Raw genomic sequence first — 20,506 nt, 5'->3', positions numbered from 1 at the left:
CCTCCTTTAGCGTTTGGTCAGGTCTGGGGCACTGGGGGGTGGGGGGAGCTGGGGCTTGGTGGGGGTTGTCAAGTCATGAGAAAGGTGAACGGAGAAGGAGAAAGGCGATACGGGCGTCGTTGAATACATAGCAATAAGAACAAGACAAGAGTGGAGGCTGATTAGTATTCTGAAGGAGTACTCTTGCCAGTGCAGCAAATTGATTGCTGCACTTTACCTGTATCAGCCTCCACGGCCAAGGTGCAGGAGATGATGGGTGTCTTCGGTCACCGCCCAACCAATAGCAGTGTTAGCAAACACCTTTTAATTTTAACTGTGATAATAACCGGTTGCGCAGTGTGTACGATTAGACGATAGAGCTTTTAATACGGTCGTCATATCGTGTGAGAATTTGACTTGTATTTGCGACTAGAACAAATAAAAAGGGAGCACACTTGCGTGTACGGATTTCAACCCATTCATTCGCATTTTGCTCCTAAAATAAATCCATACAAAGTGAATCAAACCAGCATAAGATTTTGGGAGAAGAAACCCACGTTTCCACTGGTCGATGTTGTGCTTGTGTATGTCGATGGTGTGTTAACGTTTAGTTGACGGGCTGTAATGAAATAAAAAATGAAAAAAACTACTCCGTTGGCAGTGATGAAAAATACTTTGAATGGTGTTCGCTGTTTCGTTATACTCAGATGACGTCTGCGCATATATGCTGTTTCTGGCGAGATAGTAAGCAGGGAAAGAAGAACACATAAATGCCACTGAACATCAACATCGCCTGTACGCACTTTTGTCTCCTCAGAATAAGTGCATTTACCTTCTGCATCTTCCTCCCAAAAAAGTAACGTTTTCTCCAGCTGTTGCTCTCTACCATATACGAATGTGTGCACTTTTCATGTGACAATTTTTTTTAACGGCAACATTTGCAGTAAATGGTAAATGGGGTGTACTTGTATAGCGCTTTTCTACCTTTTTAAGGAACTCAAAGCGCTTTGACACTATTTCCCCATTTACCCATTCACACACACACATTCACACACTGATGGTGGGAGCTGCCATGCACGGCGCTAACCACGGCCCATCAGGAGCAAGGGTGAAGTGTCTTGCTCAAGGACACAACGGACGTGACTAGGATGGTAGAAGGTGGGGATTGAACCAGTAATCCTCAGATTGCTGGCACGGCCACTCTCCCAACTTCGACACGCCGTCCCCAGTACTCTCAAAAAAACGGGCAGATTAATTGTGATTAAGAATATTTTGTTTGTGTTAAAATCAGCACTTCCCTGATTAGTTTTTGCTACTCGTCATTTGAATTTTACTAATTAATTTTGTTATTTGTGTTTTTACAAAATGACATTTTTTAAATGTATTTTGTATGTCATTCCCTCGTGACAGTTGTCTTTTCAGACTTGGAGTTATGTTTAATTTCAGATACATTTTCCACAAAAATGAATACATCCGTTAATTGTAACCATACAGTATCATATCATAATACCGCCCAAGGAATTTAATACACGATTTTTTAGGAAAATAGGAATGTAAGAACCAGAAAAAATATACATATTTTCAGTTCAGCTATTTGCAACTTGTTCTGTTTCATTTTTTAAACAAAAGTATTCAACAAAAACACCACCAGCTAGCTTATGTTACCATCAGAGGTTTAACAGAACATAATATATATATTTAAAGTGTCTAATGTGGGGACGGCGTGGCGCTGTTGGGAGAGTGGCCGTGCCAGCAACCTGAGGGTTCCTGTTTCGATCCCCACCTCCGCCAACCTCGTCACGTCCGTTTGTGTCCTTGAGCAAGACACTTCACACTTGCTCCTGATGGGTCGTGGTTAGGGCCTTGCATGGCAGCTCCCGCCATCAGTGTGTGAATGTGTGTGTGAATGGGTGAATGTGGAAATAGTGTCAAAGCGCTTTGAGTACCTTGAAGGTAGAAAAGCGCAATACAAGTATAACCCATAATGTTGGCGCAGTGGTTAGCGCTCGTGCCTCACAGCAAGAAGGTCCCTGGTTCGATACCCTGTTTGTTTGCCTGTCTCTAGGTTCTCTCCAGCTTCCTCCCAACTCCAAAGACATGTACCTGGGGATAGGCTGATTGGCAACATTAAATTGGTCTTAGTGTGTGAATGTGTGTTTGAATGCTTGTGTGAGGTGGCCTTTTGGGAGTGCAGCTGGGATAAGCTTCAGCCCTCCACCAAAACCCTAAACAAGCGGTAGAAAATGGCTGTAAGCCGTTTCAGAGGAAGACATTTTGCAAGCTATTTGCACCAAATAATGTGCAAACATTCCTCGAGGAGAGAAAAATCCAATCCAATTCAATCATCTTTCATGATCATTTATTAGAGGTGGGCACCTACACATTTTATCAATTAGAATTTAATTAAGGACAATGAGGCATTTTTAGGGCTTCAACTTTGGATTGTGCTTCAGTTAGCTTCCCGGCCAAACAATGGCAATTAAAGAAAAACAGGGACATTTATTGGCGCTGAATTCAACAATTTGTTTTGTGTATGCTCAGCAGTTTTGTTGACCCAAAATTGGGGGAAAATCTCAACGTCAAACCAGTAAGGGTATTTGCAGGGGAACGTGCGAGCCTTCAAAGTGTTTGATGGCGCCTCCATGCAGCATCATAATCCAGGCACTAATTATTGGTAGAGATGCGCGGTATTTTTTCTCTAGTATTTTTCTTGTGCTTACTCCTTTCTTTGAAACAGTTTCTTTTGCAACAGGTGTCTTCGTAGGCTTACAAAACACCGTTGTAGCGATGCTGGCGTTGCAGGTGTATGATAAGGTTTGATGTGTCTTTTTTCCTATCCTCCTTGTGGAATGTTGGCTGAACATATTGCGCAAATAGCAAGCGAAATTAACCATGAAATGGTAAAGAAGACCCACGCGATCGACGCCTGGAACAACAGGTTTTAAGTGCAAACTTGTGCGGAAGACCGCTTAACCTTGAAATGTAAACAAGACCGTCTCAAAAGAAAGATATTGCAAGTGAAAGTGTTGCAACATTCCATCACTGCAAACTGATGGCAGCGCTGTGTAGAGGGAGATTTGTAAACAAAAGTATCTGCCTTCTTTTCCTTATAGTGAGCTTGCACCACAAGAGCAAATATAATCAATAAAATGATACTCTCAGTCCGTTTTCTATGTTGCATGATCACAAAGTAGTGTGGATCACTTTCAGCACCTGAATGAGCCGCAGTGCAGGCGTAACATTTTACGCAAGTTGCGATGGCCTCAATTACTCAATTACAAATCAGATGGTAATGCTAGTAAGTCCCTCTTTCATTTGTTTTACTTGGGAGAGCATGTTGGAAGCTAATGTTAGCATAGCGTGATGCTGCTACATCACCACCAGACTACCAGGGGGCGTCGTGGGAGGAATCGCTATTGCAAAATTTTAAATATAATCGATAGAGGTGTGGGAAAAAATCGATTTGAATTCGAATCGCGATTCTCCCGTTGTGCGATTCAGAATCGATTTTCATTTTTAAAAAATCTATTTTTTTTATATATATATTTTTTTTTATAAAAAAAAAACTTTTTTTTTTTTTTAAATTAATCAATCCAACAAAACAATACACAGCAATACCATAACAATGCAATCCAATTCCAAAACCAAACCCGACCCAGCAACACTCAGAACTGCAATAAACAGAGCAATTGAGAGGAGACACAAACACGACACAGAACAAACCTAAAGTAGTGAAACAAAATAGCAGTGATTAAAAATCCCTCATTGACATTATCATTAGACATTTATAAAAAAAGAAGAAAAAAAAGAACAATAGTGTCACAGTGGCTTACACTTGCATCACATCTCATAAGCTTGACAACACACTGTGTCCAATATTTTCACAAAGATAAAATAAGTCATATTTTTGGTTCATTTAATAGTTAAAACAAATTTACATTATTGCAATCAGTTGATAAAACATTGTCCTTTACAATTATAAAAGCTTTTTACAAAAATCTACTACTCTGCTTGCATGTCAGCAGACTGGGGTAGATCCTGCTGAAATCCTATGTATTGAATGAATAGAGAATCGTTTTGAATCGGGAAAAAACATCGTTTTTGAATCGAGAATCGTGTTGAATTGACAAAAAATCGATTTTGAATCGAATCGTGACCCCAAGAATCGATATTGAATCGAATCGTGGGACACCCAAAGATTCACAGCCCTAATAATTACATTAAATGTATTTGACCAAACCCTGTTCCTTATCGTTGTGATGTACTGAAAGGAGAAAAATCCCCATTTAGCATCGCTATGGCAAAGCTTTGTCTCTGTAAACTAAGACCTTATTCATGTAAGGACTGAACATCCTATGTTGGTGACTTACTGGTTATGTGCATGCAAAACATATGAAATCAACATTTATGCATTGTTTTAGTACCTTTGTAGTAAGTCAGAAACTACAGTACTTTAGTATTGGGTTTCAATAAACGTTTGGAGTAGTCAATTAGAGAGGATCAACAGGTTTGATCATCGTTGTGATGGTGATGTGTCGTTTATTTACAATGCAATTTTACATTTGTATTCATAAATGCAATGTTTATTTGTCTTATTGCTCAGAAAAAACTAAACAAGGAGCAGTGTTTCCCACAGAATGGCATTTAATTTGTGGTGGTGGGGCGGCTTGACCAGGAGTGTGTTGGTGATATGATGTAATTGTATCATTTGCATATTTGGCAATGAAGCATGTATTTTCTTTTAAAAAGGCAAAAACAATGTTTTACATATATTTAAAGACAAATGTATTATTATGTATTGTTACATTATGTGGTTTTGCTGTTTTTTTCAGTTGCAATGTTGGTTTATTCATTTTATTCAGCCCTCCCTGAATGTTGGAATTTAGTTTGGCAGATAAGTAAACAGTTCTTTAAATTAGAAATAAAAAAGGGTTGTTGTATTGATAGTCTCCACAATAAAGTTACGGTAGAACTAACCACACAAATAAAATATTCATATTAAGTGCACATACATGCAGAAATCACGTTAAATCAACAATACAGTTTGTCAGACTGAAAAAAGCCATAAAACTACACAGAATAAAGGTTAGCTCTTATGCTAACATACAATGGACGATCCCATTGACAGGTTAACAAAAATTTGCTTGTATAGATGTTCCTTTTTTTTTTTTATAGAATAATTAATTAATACGTTATTTTATTTGTGGACGCATTTTTTATTTTCTTTGATTAAAAAAAATATTTGTTGCGATCTAAAATACTACAAAAAAAACTATTTGGCAAAAACAAATGTCACATAAACCTATTGAATTAATTAAGATATTTGGTTGAAGTTTATTTCGAACATGTTTACACTTTCAATGTGTTACATCACATGATGTTTTAAGTTTTTTAATTTTCCTTTACAACATGTAGTTGGAGGAAGATGTCTATGAATGTCCTCATTCATCCAGGTCAGTCATCTCAGGGCATTCAATCGATCGCAACTGGACTTTTTGGTTTGTCTTCCAAACATCAATTAGACGCCCTAAGAATAGTTGGAGAAAGCTAAGCTTATTTAATCCTTTCACTTTTCTACTTCATGGCAATTACTAACACATATGTTCACCTTCTATTCTCAATGTGTACACAACTTAAATAATTCTAAATACAGCAGTTCGCTTCATAAATAGTTAGGCCAGTTAATATTCACTTAATGAGATGACCAATAACTTATTTTAATTTAAGTTCAAAATTATTTTTCCTTGTACTTCGTAAACAGTTTGAATAGGTTTTTATTTTTTAAACTGGATCATACTAGTACATTGTTTAACTTCTTTGCATAATTCCTTTTATAATTTAATTCCACATACTGATATACTAAAGGTTTTAAGTGTTGTACATGCATACAAATGTTTTAAATTAAGATCATAGTTCTCCTCTTTTGTTGAGAAGGATTGTTATACATTCTTGGGTAGCAGATTATAGTTTGATCTGTACATAATTTTAGCTGTTTGCAAATGCACCAAATCATTGAATTTCAATAGTTTGGATTATAGATAAAATGTTGGTATGCTGTCTATATCAAACGTTATGTATTATTCTAACTAATCTTTTTGTATCCCAATGAATGAATGTAATGTACTTGTGTAGTTACTTCCCATTGTTTCTGCACAATAACTCAGACATAGTAAAACTAGCAAGCACTAGAGAATATGTAGTGGTTTTTGGTCCAGATCATATGTAAGCTGTATTCATTGTAGAACTATTTCTTGCCACATTATGTTGCATATTTTTATGAGATTTCCAGTTTATGTTATAATTTATTATTACGCCCAAAAATTTGATAGATTTGACTCTTTCAATTTTTACTTCGCCTTTTTGTATTTGTGTTTGACTTTCTCCTACTATTACCGAACAGCATTATTTTAGTTTTACTGAGATTTAAAGAGAGTCTGTTTTTGTCAAATCATCTCTTTAATTTATTCATTTTTTCTGTTATTTGTATTAGTTTATGTGTGTTCTCTCCTGAACAAAACACAATTGTCTGTAAATAGGACTCATTCTAAGTTCTTTGTAACTTTACAAATGCCGTTTGTATAGAGATTGAACAATTTGGGTCCCAGTATTGAACCCTGGGGTACGCCTCAAGATATATTTATCTCTGTTGACATATTTTTTACCTGGCTTCATATATAGCTTTCTGTTGGTTACTCTGTACCCAGTTCAAGACCAATCCTTTGATGCCAGAGATGGATGGCATGATTGTGGCAAATGCTTGTGTTGGATCCATAAACACTGCAGCTGCACATTGTTTACTTTGGTGATGGGTTTCCATATACCATAGTAAACTCTGATGTTATTACTTTTTCGTTTCTAACCTTTTTTTGAGTGTTTGAACTCTGAATGACTCTGACGCTTTGAACATGAATTGATATGTTTCCAGTCCAAAACAGTTGTCTCCAAGTTGTGCACAAGCAGCATTGAAACTGGACGTTATTGTTATTGTTGTTGCTTCCCATCTTTTCATTTTGTTGGTCACATGTTTGTATTTTTTTTTTAGATGTCAGTGTTTTCTTCATTGTGAAACTTCCTAGTCTTTGAACCAAATGTACCCAACTTAGCTAATGAAGCCAGAATGCTTATTTAGCTAATGAAGCCAGAATGCTTATATGTCACACTGCAAACTTGAAGTTCCACTCGGTTAATATTTTAGATTCTGTTCCAAATACCAGAAATGTGGGCCAGTTCTTTTTTTTTTTCTTGGTATCAAAAGCTTCTGCTGTGCAAGTACTAGGTCAGGCATGGGGATCAGATGTGCGCACTAATCTGACTGAAGTCTCATGTTCATTGGCACGCTCTCAGCTCTTCTTTGGCAGATGCTTGAGAGTTTAAATCATTAAAGGTTACACATAATTGTTCTATACATGATTGGGTTAAATATATCCAATTGAATGAATAGATTATTCTAATAGTGTACCTTTAACTACATGTGTACTCTTTATAAAACCAATTATACTTCCACTAACAAACCGTTGTAGTTAGCAGGGACTTGACGATACGATACGATACGATACATATCATGATACTTCAGTCACTATACGATACAGTATTGCCATATATTGTGATATTTTACTGTACATTTATATATATGGGTTATATAGCTCAGTGATGAATGTAAAATGCATCTTTAAATACAAGTTGTATATTCGTATGTACACTAGATAACGGTAAAAACTCATTGGACAAACTTAGTTGAAAAAAAGGTTTAAAAGTAAAAAAAAATGCTGACTAATGTCAATGCTTGTACTGCGTCTTGCCCACTAAACCCGCACAGCAAGGTAGCAGTACAGCAACACTTTGCGGAGATTTGACTTGCAATCAGCCCAAAGCAAGACTTTTTTAAGTCATGTCTATATACATACACACACATATATATATATATATATATATATATATATATATATATATATATATATATATATATATATATATATATATATATATATATATATATATATATATATATATATATATATATGTATGTATATATATATATATATGTATGTATATATATATATATATATGTATGTATATATATATATATATGTATGTATATATATATATATATATATATATATATATATATATGTATGTATATATATATATATATATGTATGTATATATATATATATATATATATATATATATATATATATATATATACACATATATATATATATATATATATATATATATATATATATATATATATATATATATATACACATATATATATATATATATATATATATATATATATATATATACACATATATATACACATATATATATATATATATATATATATATATATATATATATATATACACATATATATATATATATATATATATATATATATATATATATATATATATATACACATATATATATATATTTTTTTTTTCTAATTATTTTTTTTAATTTATTAATTTTTTTTATTTTTATTTTTTCCTGACTATTTAAAGGCCTACTGAAATTATTTGTTTTTATTTAAACAGGAATAGCAGATCCATTCTATGTGTCATACTTGATCATTTTGCGATATTGCCATATTTTTGCTGAAAGGATTTAGTATAGAACAACGTCGATAAAGTTCGCAACTTTTGGTCTCTGATAAAAAAAAAACCCTTGCCCCTACCGGAAGTAGCGTGACGACGTCTGTTGTTCACTCCCTCATATTTTCCTATTGTTTTCAACGCAGCTAGAGCTATTCGGACCATTACCCCATTAATTTGAGCGAGGATGAAAGATTCGTGGACGAGGAACGTTAGAGTGACGGACTAGAATGCAGTGAAATACATATTTTTTTTCGCTCTGACCGTAACTTAGGTAAAGCTGGCTCATTGGATTCCACACTCTTTCCTTTTTCTATTGTGGATCACGGATTTGTATTTTAAACCACCTCGGATACTATATCCTCTTGAAAATGAGAGTCGAGAACGCGAAATGGACATTCAGTGCCTTTTATCTCCACGACAATACATCGGCGAAACGCTTTAGCTACGAGCTAACGTGATAGCATCGTGCTTTAACTGCATATAGAAACAAAAAAAATAAACCGCTGACTGGAAGGACAGATAGAAAATCAACAATACTATTAAACCGTGGACATGTAAATACACGGTTAATACTTTCCAGGCTGGCGAAGGTTAACAATGCTGTGCTAACGACGCCATTGAAGCCTACTTAGCAACCGGACCGCACAGAGCTATGCTAAAAACATTAGCTCTCCACCTACGCCAGCCAGCCTTCATCTGCTCATCAACACCCGTGCTCACCTGCGTTCCAGCGATCGGCGGAAGGACGAAAGACTTCACCCGATGCGTTTGGCGGCCCGGAGACGAAGGAAGTCAAGGTGAGGTCGTCGGCTAGCGAGTCTGCTCTCCAACAAAGTCCTCCTGGTTGTGATGCTGTAGTCCGCTGCTAATACACCGATCCCACCTACAACTGTCTTCTTTGCAGCCTTCATTGTTCATTAAATAAATTGCAAAAGATGTCCAGAATACTGCGGAATTATGAAATGAAAACAGAGCTTTTTGTATAGGATTCTACAGGGTACCATAACTTCCGTTTAACTGACTACGTCACGCGCATACGTCATCATACCGCGACGTTTCAGCCGGATATTTCCCGGGAAATTTTAAATGTCACTTTATAAGTTAACCCGGCCGTATTGGCATGTGTTGCAATGTTAAGATTTCATCATTGATATATAAACTATCAGACTGCGTGGTCGGTAGTAGTGGGTTTCAGTAGGCCTTTAATATGGATTTTTAATGTCTTATTATCGATACAAAAAATGTTTTTTTGTCCCACCCCATTATACATTACTTTTTTAAAGTCATATAAAAAAATCTTAAGTTTTTTTTTTTGTTCATTAAAAATGATTATATTATTAGAAAAAAGTATCATGATATTATTGTTTGTTTGTTTTTAAGTCTTGTATAAGCATGATATCGGTATGGCAAAATGTTGCGATACTTTTTTCTAACAATATAATATCCATTTAAATTGTCTATCCATTTTAAGAAAATATTTTTTTAACCCTCCTATTGACCTCGATTTTTGCCTACACCATCGTTCCTCAGGGGTCACATAGACCCCAGAGATGTAAAGCTCTATAAGTTGTTGTGTGTGGGAGTAAGACACATGATCCAATTGACTTTTTTGTGCTCCCAAGTCTTCTGAACACAGAGAAGTCAACTCTGAGTCGATCTGACCATCATACACTGAATTATTGTTGTTTGAATACCGTTTGGTGTCAAATTTGACCGTTTTTTATTGATTTTTTGGCACACTACGCCCCCCCCCCCCAGATAACCTCCCAGTGGTAAACCACTTATTTGTGCTCCTAGGTCCCCTGAACACAAAGAAACAAATTGTGAGTCAATCCAACCATCTTAGACCGAGTTATCGCAGTTTGAATACTGTTAGGCGGCCATCATTGAATGTGACCGAATTGTATTAATTGTATGGTGTTGTTGTTGTTGTTGTTTTTTGCCATTTAGATTGCACTTAGTCAGGCTTCTACCCTAAGACCAGCTATAGCTCTTAGGGTCATGGAAGCACGCAAACCCCCTGACCACGATAAGGTGGCAATCCTCCAGGGGGAAGTTTTTTATAACTTTTTTTTTTTTTCTTTTTTTTTTTCTTTTTTTTTTTTTTCAACAACAACAAATATCTGACCGTTGGCCATTTGGAGTGTCCATTTGAAAATAACAATATTCGTCTCACTCTCCAAGAAAGGGTCAAGCACAAACCCTCTGACCAGGATAAGGTGGCAATCCTCAATGGGGGAAGTTTTTTTATTACTCTTTATATTTTGTATTTTTTTTTTTTTTGTTTTGTTTTTTTTCAACAACAACAAATATCTGACCATTGGCCGGCCATTTGGAGTGTCCATATTTGAAGAAAAAAATAACAAGACAGTAGGCTATTTACCAAAAATATTGTCTTATTTCAAAAAAACTAAAATACTGTAAAAGTCTGCCACTCCTATTTTTTCACAGACTGCAAAAAGTAGCCTAGAGTCTACCTCTCTCAAGAAATGTAAAACAAATGAAAAATGGCAATATTCATCCCCCACTCTCCAAGAAAGGGTAAAGCACTACTGGGCACATGATCCACAACGGATGTGCTCCTTGCAGATGTATTTGCCACATCCCCCACATGTATTAGTTGTCTTGTTATCGTTCCTAGTGGAACAGATCTGGCACCTGCCTCGTTTTTGCCCTCTGGCCACTGGAGGATTGGAGGTGTGTGCCTCCCTCTGAACATCCTCCACTATCACCACAGCAGCCGCTGAGGCTCTTGGTAGGACAACTCTTCGTGCAATTTGGGGTTGCACCAGCGCGTACCCCAGCTGTTCCAGGAACAGCCTCCTCCGGTACAGCTTTTCGCTGTTCCAGCCTTCACTGATCTCCCTCCAAAGCACAAAAGCGTTGTAGGCACTCACATCGATGATGTTGAAGAATACAACAAGGGGCCATCGTGCAGTCATGCGTCGGCAGCTGTACGTGCCTGTGACTTTATCCAGGTTGTCAACACCACCCTTTGTGGCATTGTAGTCCAACACCATTTGTGGCTTCTTGTCCTCCCTGGTGCTGAGCTGGGCATCCTTGTGCATCGTACTCATGAGCACAACGTTCTTCCCTTTCTTGGGGCAATACGAAACAGCTGTGGCGTTCTCAGTGAAGGCAAACACTGAGGATGTAGCCTGTCTGTTCTTGATTGCAACAAGCTCAGAGGGAAGCTCTGGCTTGTTCTTGCGGACTGTCCCCAGCATGGTGACTTTCCGCTTTGCGAGTTCTTCACCAAGGGCATAGGAGGTGAAGAAGTTGTCGCACGTTATATTGTGCCCCTCCAGTCCCTCAGCCATGTCCAGGACAACCCTCATGCCCTGATTTTTTTCAGGTGCTTCCCCAGGGGCTTTGCCGGTGTAGACCTGCATATTCCAGGCATAGCTCGACTGGGCATCACATGCTGCCCATATTTTAATGCCGTATTTGGCTGGTTTACTCGGGATGTACTGTCTAAATGGACAGCGGCCACGAAACGCCACCAGACATTCATCCACAGTCACATGGGGGCCTGGGTTGTAAAGCAATGGCAGTTGCTGAACCCACTTGTCCCATACATCCCGGATAGCTGCCAGCTTGTCATGTTCTCTCCGGCCCTGTCTTTTCTCTCTGTCATCGAACCGTAGGACACGAGACATAATATGGAATTTCTTCAGAGACATGGTGGCTGGGAAGATGGCCCTTCCAGTCTCTTTATTCCACAGGCTTTCTGCTGCCTCGCCTTTGGACTTGTACACGCCCCCCAAAATGAGCAACCCGATGTATGCCTGCAAGTCAATTGCATCGATCGGCTTCCAACTGTCCCCAAACACACGACTCCCCTCTAAATTGGTCATCAAGAGTACATGGTTCTCAATTGATGGTGTCATGAGGAGCTCAAATGCAGATTTTATGTCTTGGACACGGCTAATCGCATATCGGGTTGGGCCTGGAACCATTTTGATGACATTACCAGCGCTAAGTCTACCCTGCCGTTGACGTGGGGCAGGGGACCACGACAACTTTCCATTTTTGGACAGGAAAATGTCTGCTGGTGTTCCAGTGTTGACAGGAACTTCAGCATCAAGGGTCTCATCCTCATCAGAGGACGATGCCCCATAATCAGGGTCTTCCACAACATTGTCTTCGATTTCAGACACATTTTCCTCTATGTCTACCTCTTCACTAAAAACCTGATCCAAAACCTCCTGGACAGAGAACGTCTTGTGGTTTGGCATCATCAAACTCAAAACAAGAGAGAGAGAGAGAGAGAGTATATCACAAACAGCAGCAGAGAAATGGTTTAGAAGGCAAACTCGAAACAAGAGAGAGAGAGGGAGTATATCACAAACAGCAGCAGAGAAATGGTTTAGAAGGCAAACTCGAAACAAGAGAGAGAGAGAGAGAGTATATCACAAACAGCAGCAGAGACAGCAGCAGAGAAATGGTTTAGAAGGCTGCTATGCGAGTGCTTTTATATGTTTGCTCCTCCCCCCTCCCCTCCTCCTGTTCTCACACGGCGCGGGAACGGAATGTTTGAACTGTTCCGACATCCCGCCATTCCGACAGAGTATAAATTATAAATTTATTTTCAAGACCATTTATCTCAGTGGTTTCTGCATCAATTACTAATAAAGATCTACTCACTGCTTTTTTCTGTGTTCAGGGGACTTAGGAGCACAAATAAATGGTTTCCTACTGGGATGTTCGAGGTAGAAAAACGCTAAAATGGCCACCAAACGCTACTCAAACCACACTAGTTCAGCATGTAATAGTCAGATAAACTCACAGTGATTGTTCCATTTCATTTCTTGTGTGACACTTATATGGAAAACTGAGTTTATATGTATTTGTACGTTCAGAAATTACGAAAATCACTTTTGGTCACATTCAAGACCAAGCCTAACAGTATTCAAACTGCAATAACTCGGTCTATGATGGTTGGATTGACTCACTATTTGTTTCTTTGTGTTCAGGGGACTTAGGAGCACACATAAGTAATTTCCCACTGGGGGGTATTTGGTGGGGGGGGGGGTGCAATGTGCCGAAATATCTATGGAAAACTGTCAAAATGGCTGCCAAACGATATTAAACCAACAATAATTCAGTGTATGATGGTCAGATCAACTCACAATTGAATTCTCTGTGTTCAGATCACTTGGGAGCACAAAAAAGTCAATTGGATCATGTGTCTCACTCTAACACACAAAGACTTATAGTGCTTTCCAATCCTGGGGTCTATATGACCCCTGAGGAACGATGGCGTGGTCAAAATGTGTACAGAGAAATGAGAAACAATCATGCAGTTGATTTTATATTTTTCTGTGTCTCCCTGATGGATTAGGAAAAGTCATGAAATATTAGGAAGAAAAACTAATGACAACCATCTTTTTAGAGACTCTCCTATTGTCCTTGGGGTCACATTGACTATTAAGACATGTAAATAGATATTATATCGAAAGTATTGCGATACGTTGCCATTTTATTTTTATTTTATTTTATTTATTTTTTTGTCATAAAAAAATACAATCATGTGTGCTTACGGACTGTATCCCTGCAGACTGTATTGATCTATATTGATATATAATGTAGGAATTAGAAATATTAATAACAGAAAGAAACAACCCTTTTGGGGGAGAGAGGTTTTTTGGGTTGGTGCACTAATTGTAGTGTGACTTGTGTTTTTTATGTTGATTTAATAAAACAATTTTTTTTTAAATTGTATTTTTATTTATTTTTTCTTGTGCGGCCCGGTACCAATCGATCCACGGACCAGTACCGGGCCGCGGCCCGGTGGTTGGGGACCATTGCATTAAACCATATCCAATTGTATCTACAATTTGCTAACATCTTAACATCACAAAATGCCATAAATACCTTTGGCTATTTCCGGAGATTGATGTCACTCATTCTCCTTATATTCAGGATCAAAAATCTAAGTTTTTCTGGATCATAATTTTTCCTCAAGTAATCATCGTTGTCTCTCACAAAGTCTGCATGATTTGCAGTGTTGTTGATGGGGAATGGATCTGCGGTTCCTACCGCCACGTCACGCGATCACGTGACTGGCTTGCTCATTATCTCTCAAAATGGCTCGGGAATCTCCGTGAGATTGATACTATTATGATCATATCAATTTACTCGCAAACTTTGGAAGACGTTCGGTGTCATACATCATATATATATGACAGTAGCTTCAATATAGAGGCAACATTTTCCCACTCTACTGGTACTTTAATATCAAATAAAAAAATGTACAACTGTAATTTTAAAATTCCATCCATCCATCCATCTATTTCTACCTCTTGTCCCTTTCGGGGTCAAGGGGGGTGCTGTAGCCTATCTCAGCTACATTGTTTTTTTAAATCAATATTAAGACAATACAAATCTATACTATATTGTTAGAAGAAAGTATCACAATATATCACCACATTGATTCCCCCTCACCACTAGTTGTACATGACTTAATTTTTTTTTTTTTGAGTATACAAACCGTTCAATCCGAGCAGTTTTTAACCTCCTGAGAACTGTGTCCTCCCCAGTGGATGTTTGCTTTTTGCATTAACTATTGCTATTTGTAACAAACAAGAGACCAAGAAAAAAAAATCCAACTCCTGACTGCAATACTGATCTTTGAGCCCCTTGTTGCACATGACTTGCTGTACTTTACCAAATGAATCCCAGCAAAAAGAGGAGAAAAAAACGCAGTGCTCCTAAAGACGACATCTTGCTGACTCATGCAAAAAGGCCTCTTAAGGGCTGGTGCCAAGGATATTATGAAAATGATTCATTAAAGGCCAATGATTTTAGCTGCTTTTATCCAGCTTTCAGGCAGCTTGGCAGTGCAACATTTCATCTCCATTGCAAAGTGGCTTATTTCCCTCAGACATCACTGCTGCATCCTCATCAGATGCCTCGCTCTGCCTTTGGGGCGAGCGGCCGTTCCTACTTGGTGTTTACAAATGGAAAATGAGGGGAAATGAGCACCCTTTTGGATAGGCCATGTAAGCAAAACGTAATAGGAAGGAATGGGCTACAGATTGATGGCAGACACGGCTCATTAAGAAGGAATGAGTGTGTGTTTAATTGATGCACTAATTCGCAGCCACTCAGGAAATGGCTCCTGGGTGGGTCTTCCAATGGCACACAAATATTTACTATGCATGCAAATATTTGTGTAAGCATATCTTTGTAAAATGGGCAAGGAAGGTAAGCGAAAGTATTTAAAACTTCTCAGAATGTATCCACACTAGACTATTTGTAGTGGGGTGGACTCTTGTATAATTCTGATCATACAGCTGCAAACCATTATTTCTTCAATCTATCCATTTTTTTTTCAACAATTTAATTTCAGTGTGCTGCTGTGAAAATCATTTATAATTTGCACAATTTACAAAGCAACTTGTTTGGATTTTTCTATGACTATAATACTGAACTGGGACCTTTTTTACCCTCAAATGACTCACTATTTACGATGGCATTTTAAAGGTGTTTTGATCAGGCCCAAATCCGATCATCCATAAGTAGAGATGTCCGATAATGGCTTTTTTGCCGATATCCGATATTCCGATATTGTCCAACTCTTAATTACCGATTCCGATATCAACCGATACCGATATATACAGTCGTGGAATTAACACGTTGGTTATTATGCCTAATTTTGTTGTGATGCCCCGCTGGATGCATTAAACAATGCAACAAGGTTTTCCAAAATAAATCAACTCAAGTTATGGAAAAAAATGCCAACCTGGCCCTGCCATATTTATTATTGAAGTCACAAAGTGCATTATTTTTTTTAATATGCCTCAAAACAGCAGCTTAGAATTTGGGACATGCTCTCCCTGAGAGAGCATGTGGAGGTGGGCGGGGTTGGGGGGGGGGGGGCGGGGCGGGGTTGAGGTGGGAGTAGCGGGGGGTGTATATTGTAGCGTCCCGGAAGAGTTAGTGCTGCAAGGGGTTCTGGGTATTTGTTCTGTTGTGTTTATGTTGTGTTACAGTGCGGATGTTCTCCTGAAATGTGTTTGTCATTCTTGTTTGGTGTGGGTTCACAGTGTGGCGCATATTTGTAACAGTGTTAAAGTTGTTTATACGGCCACCCTCAGTGTGACCTGTAGGGCTGTTGACCAAGTATGCTTTGCATTCACTTGTGTGTGTGAAAAGCCGTAGATATTATGTGACTGGGCCGGTACGCAAAGGCGGTGCCTTTAAGGTTTATTGGCGCTCTGTACTTCACCCTACGTCCGTGTACACAGCGGCGTTTTAAAAATTCATAAATGTTACTTTTTGAAACCGATACGATAATTCCCTATATTACATTTTAAAGCATTTATCGGACGATAATATCGGCAGTCCAATATTACCGGACATCCCTAGTAAACTTACTTTGTTGGTGGTGTAGTGGCTGGCTATGGTGCTACAATGGCTTTGACTAGGGGGTGGGATTTCCGAGACATTGATTGGAAGTGACGTGGACTGTCGGGGTTAAAGGGGAACTGCAATTTTATTTTTATTTTACCTATCGTTCACAATCATTATGAGAGACAAAAAGACAACATATTCTTTTATTTTTGCATTCTAACTTGTAATATTCAGCTCATTCTAGGTGGCTATTACTGCAGCAATCCAATCTGCCTCTAAATCGATTTGAAAATGCATCAAAAAACGCCAACAATACTTCATTTACGTTCCGTAACCTCTATATTAACCAAGCTGTAGCAGCATTGTTATGGTAAGAGCGGACACTGAGGAACTGTTTTGCTAGTGTGGTAACACATGGGCATGCTACGGCATTAGCCATAAGCTAGCTACGACAAGAGGTAAGCTAGCAACTGCGACAACAGCTGAATGGCTTTTGAGTTTGTAATGTACAACACAATGCCATAGGACACCCTTTGAGGCATTTGTGATTAAGGGTTATATAAATAAACTTTGATTGATCAATCAATCTGTACTGACATGAACAATAATTTTGCAGTATCTGTAAAGCATGGGTGTCCAAACGTTTTCCAATGAGGGCCGCACACTGAAAAATCAAAGCAAGCGGGGGTCATTTTGATATTTTTTATTTAAAAAACCAATACATTATATGTATAAAAAATATACATTTAGGTCTCCACTCAGGCGAAGGGCTTTGTTCAAAAACATTGTTTTTAAATTGTTGCTATTTAGTATTATTATTATTATTATTATTTGAGGTTTAAATCTCTAGATCAACATTGGGTTTATCTGTCAATTTAACTGTCACGACCCGACTAGGACTCTGGACACAGATGCAGGATTACTGAAAACAGTTGTTTATTCTCAGAAGGGGAGGGGTTCAAAACGGGAGAAACAAAACAGGCTATCAAAACAGATCTAACCTGACTACTAAACTAAAAAAAAATATTAACAACTCAAAACGCTCCGGCTATGGAGGGAAAAAGGGACTAAAGAACAAAAACTAACAAATACAACTAAAAGTGCTCCAACGGAGGCGATGCTAAGAAGCTAATCTTACCTGACAAAAGGTTACAAACAAAGAATCTCCCGTGGATCAAAGGGTACACAAAAAACGTGGCAATGGCTGTAGACAAGGCTGTGGCAAAGGAACGCAGGCGGTACGCACAAGACGATACGAAACACTCTGGCACAGGACAGAAGGAGGATGAGACATTTATACACATGAGGGAGGGTGACACAGGTGGGCGCAATCGAACAATCAGGAAAGACGTCACACCAGGGAACAGGAGGAAGGGAAAGTGACCTGAAACGAGAGGGAGAGTCAGCATTTCAAAATAAAACAGGAAATGACAAAACATGAAACCAGACGAAACCCAGACCAGACTTCACCCAGGTGTGACAATAACGTTGTTAAAGTTTTAAGTTGTGTGCTCTTTTTGTCCAAAGAAATCCTGTTTTTTATGGAAAAAACACAAAATATGCAATATTTTCACCCAATAAAAATTTTAAGTGGAATATTTGAGATTATATAATAATTGGAGCCTTAAAAAGGTCAATAACTCATAACAACATTGATTTTAATTAATTATTCTTTTTTGAGCAATGACACTTAAAAACAAAATTCCCACTAAAATGATTGGGGATCCAAAAGGGTCCGACTCATTAAAGTGTTAAAAAATAAATTATAATTTTTTTTTATTTTCAACACAATGATATCGAGATGAACTTCAGATCTATCAGTCAATTATAAGTTGTATTGTTGTTTATGTTTTTTGTTTGTTCGTTTTAGGCCCTTCTTTAAAAAACTAAATAAAAAAAAAAGCTTAGTTTTTTATATGGCAATCACAAAATATGCAACATTTTCCCCAAAAATATCTCAAAGTGGAATATTTAATGTCATGTAATTGGAGCCTTGAATAGGTCAATAATTCATAATGACATTGATTTTGATTCATTATTATTTTTTAAAGAAAGAAACAGCCTGCATGGCATTTTAGTGACTTCCTTGATGGACAGTTTGGTCAAGCTGGCTGGAGATGTTTCTAGTTGATTTGGGTAAGCAATCCATTTATTTTGGCATAGCTTGGCTCCAAGTTTCACTGTCTCTTCATTCTCACTTCTATAACCAGCAGTTCATCCTCTGTATAGTCAGCTTCAAAAAGATAAGGTTGTGAATGCTCGTTTGTCCAAAAATAGTCATCAATTGTCTGTTACCAAGTCTGCCATGATTAGAATACACTCGCGTTTGTTTGCGGAAGTACGAACACACATTTGTTGCCGGAAGTCGGAATTGCGCTGGTATGGAAACTGGAATAAATGTGTCGAGGTAAGAATCCCGGGGTTGCTTGAAAATACCAAAATATGTTTAACATTGTAAATATTACATATTGTTATGATTGTGTCTGTTTCTACATTATATATATACTTGCAGCATGTATATAAAATGTTGATGGAGGGTTTTGAAGTTTTTTTTAGAGGGCTTTGAAGACCACAACGGTGACTCCTATTAGCCGCATCACGCAAGCTTTTTTCTTTAAAAATCTTGTCTCTCATAATGATTATGAACGATACACACATTTCCAAAAAAGTGCAGTTCCCCTTTAAAGATTATTCGAGAGTTACTCTGAAAATAAAAGACACAAAGCTTGAACTTCATGGAGTGGAACGCTGCATTTTTGTGAAATAAAAAAACATCATACTGGGAATCTGTCCTTGCCTTCATTCCTTAGAATGTTACAAGACTTTGAATGTCAGTCGCTGTTTTGTTTCACTAAGACGGCGTTTGCGCATACATGCCGCTTATGACGAGATAGTATGCAGGGAAAGGAGAATGCAAAAATGCCACTGAAGAAAAGATCAAAGCTATTGCTGTTTAGCAAACTACTGCAGTTATATTTTCTGCTTCCTCTACTAATGATCAGACTAGCGAGTAGTACCTCAACATCGCCTGTACAAACTTAAGTACATTTCTCCAGCTGTGGCTCATGATCGCATGCAATGTCTGCACTTTTCAGATGATAATTGTATATACTGCAACAAGTACTATCTATCTATTTGCACTGCTTTTAACAAAACAGACACGTTTGTGTTCAAATCGGCATTTCCATTGATATTTGTTGATACTCGTTTTCATTTGAACTTTAATAATTTACTGAGGTTATTAATTTACTGAGGTTATTTATGTTATTAGAATCTTGTATGCCATGCCATTGTGATAGTTTTGAATTGTGATTGTTTTGTTTAAATACACATGACATTTTCAACATCAATCAATCCATCTTTTTATTATAATAACCATATCATATCACACCACCAGCAAATTAATTCAGTACAACATGTTTTAGAAAAATAAGGTGGTGACTTATTCAACGATTTGGTGCATTTGCCAACCGCTGAAATTATGTATAAAGCAAACTCCCCTTGCTACCCAAGAATGTACAACAACTCTTCTCAACAAAAGAGAAGAAATATAACCTTAGAGGAAA

General features: G+C 37.7%; 2 protein-coding genes across 5 annotated transcripts in view; one reads left to right on the top strand and one right to left on the bottom strand.

The window, feature by feature from the left end:
- nrip1b (nuclear receptor interacting protein 1b) overlaps nucleotides 1-20,506 on the top strand; it is a 108,997-nt gene that overhangs the window by 70,334 nt on the left and 18,157 nt on the right. The window lies entirely within an intron of this gene.
- LOC133650773 (piggyBac transposable element-derived protein 4-like) lies at nucleotides 10,841-13,894 on the bottom strand. The gene has a single exon (XM_062048401.1). The coding sequence runs from the start codon at nucleotides 12,821-12,823 to the stop codon at nucleotides 11,132-11,134; it is 1,692 nt and encodes a 563-aa protein (XP_061904385.1). The 5' UTR covers nucleotides 12,824-13,894; the 3' UTR covers nucleotides 10,841-11,131.

This window comes from Entelurus aequoreus, linkage group LG05 (genome assembly GCF_033978785.1).
Source record: "Entelurus aequoreus isolate RoL-2023_Sb linkage group LG05, RoL_Eaeq_v1.1, whole genome shotgun sequence".
In the NCBI taxonomy this organism is placed as follows: domain Eukaryota; kingdom Metazoa; phylum Chordata; class Actinopteri; order Syngnathiformes; family Syngnathidae; genus Entelurus; species Entelurus aequoreus.
The sequence above is the reverse complement of the archived record's forward strand: the minus strand, read 5'-3'. Positions and strand labels throughout refer to the sequence as shown.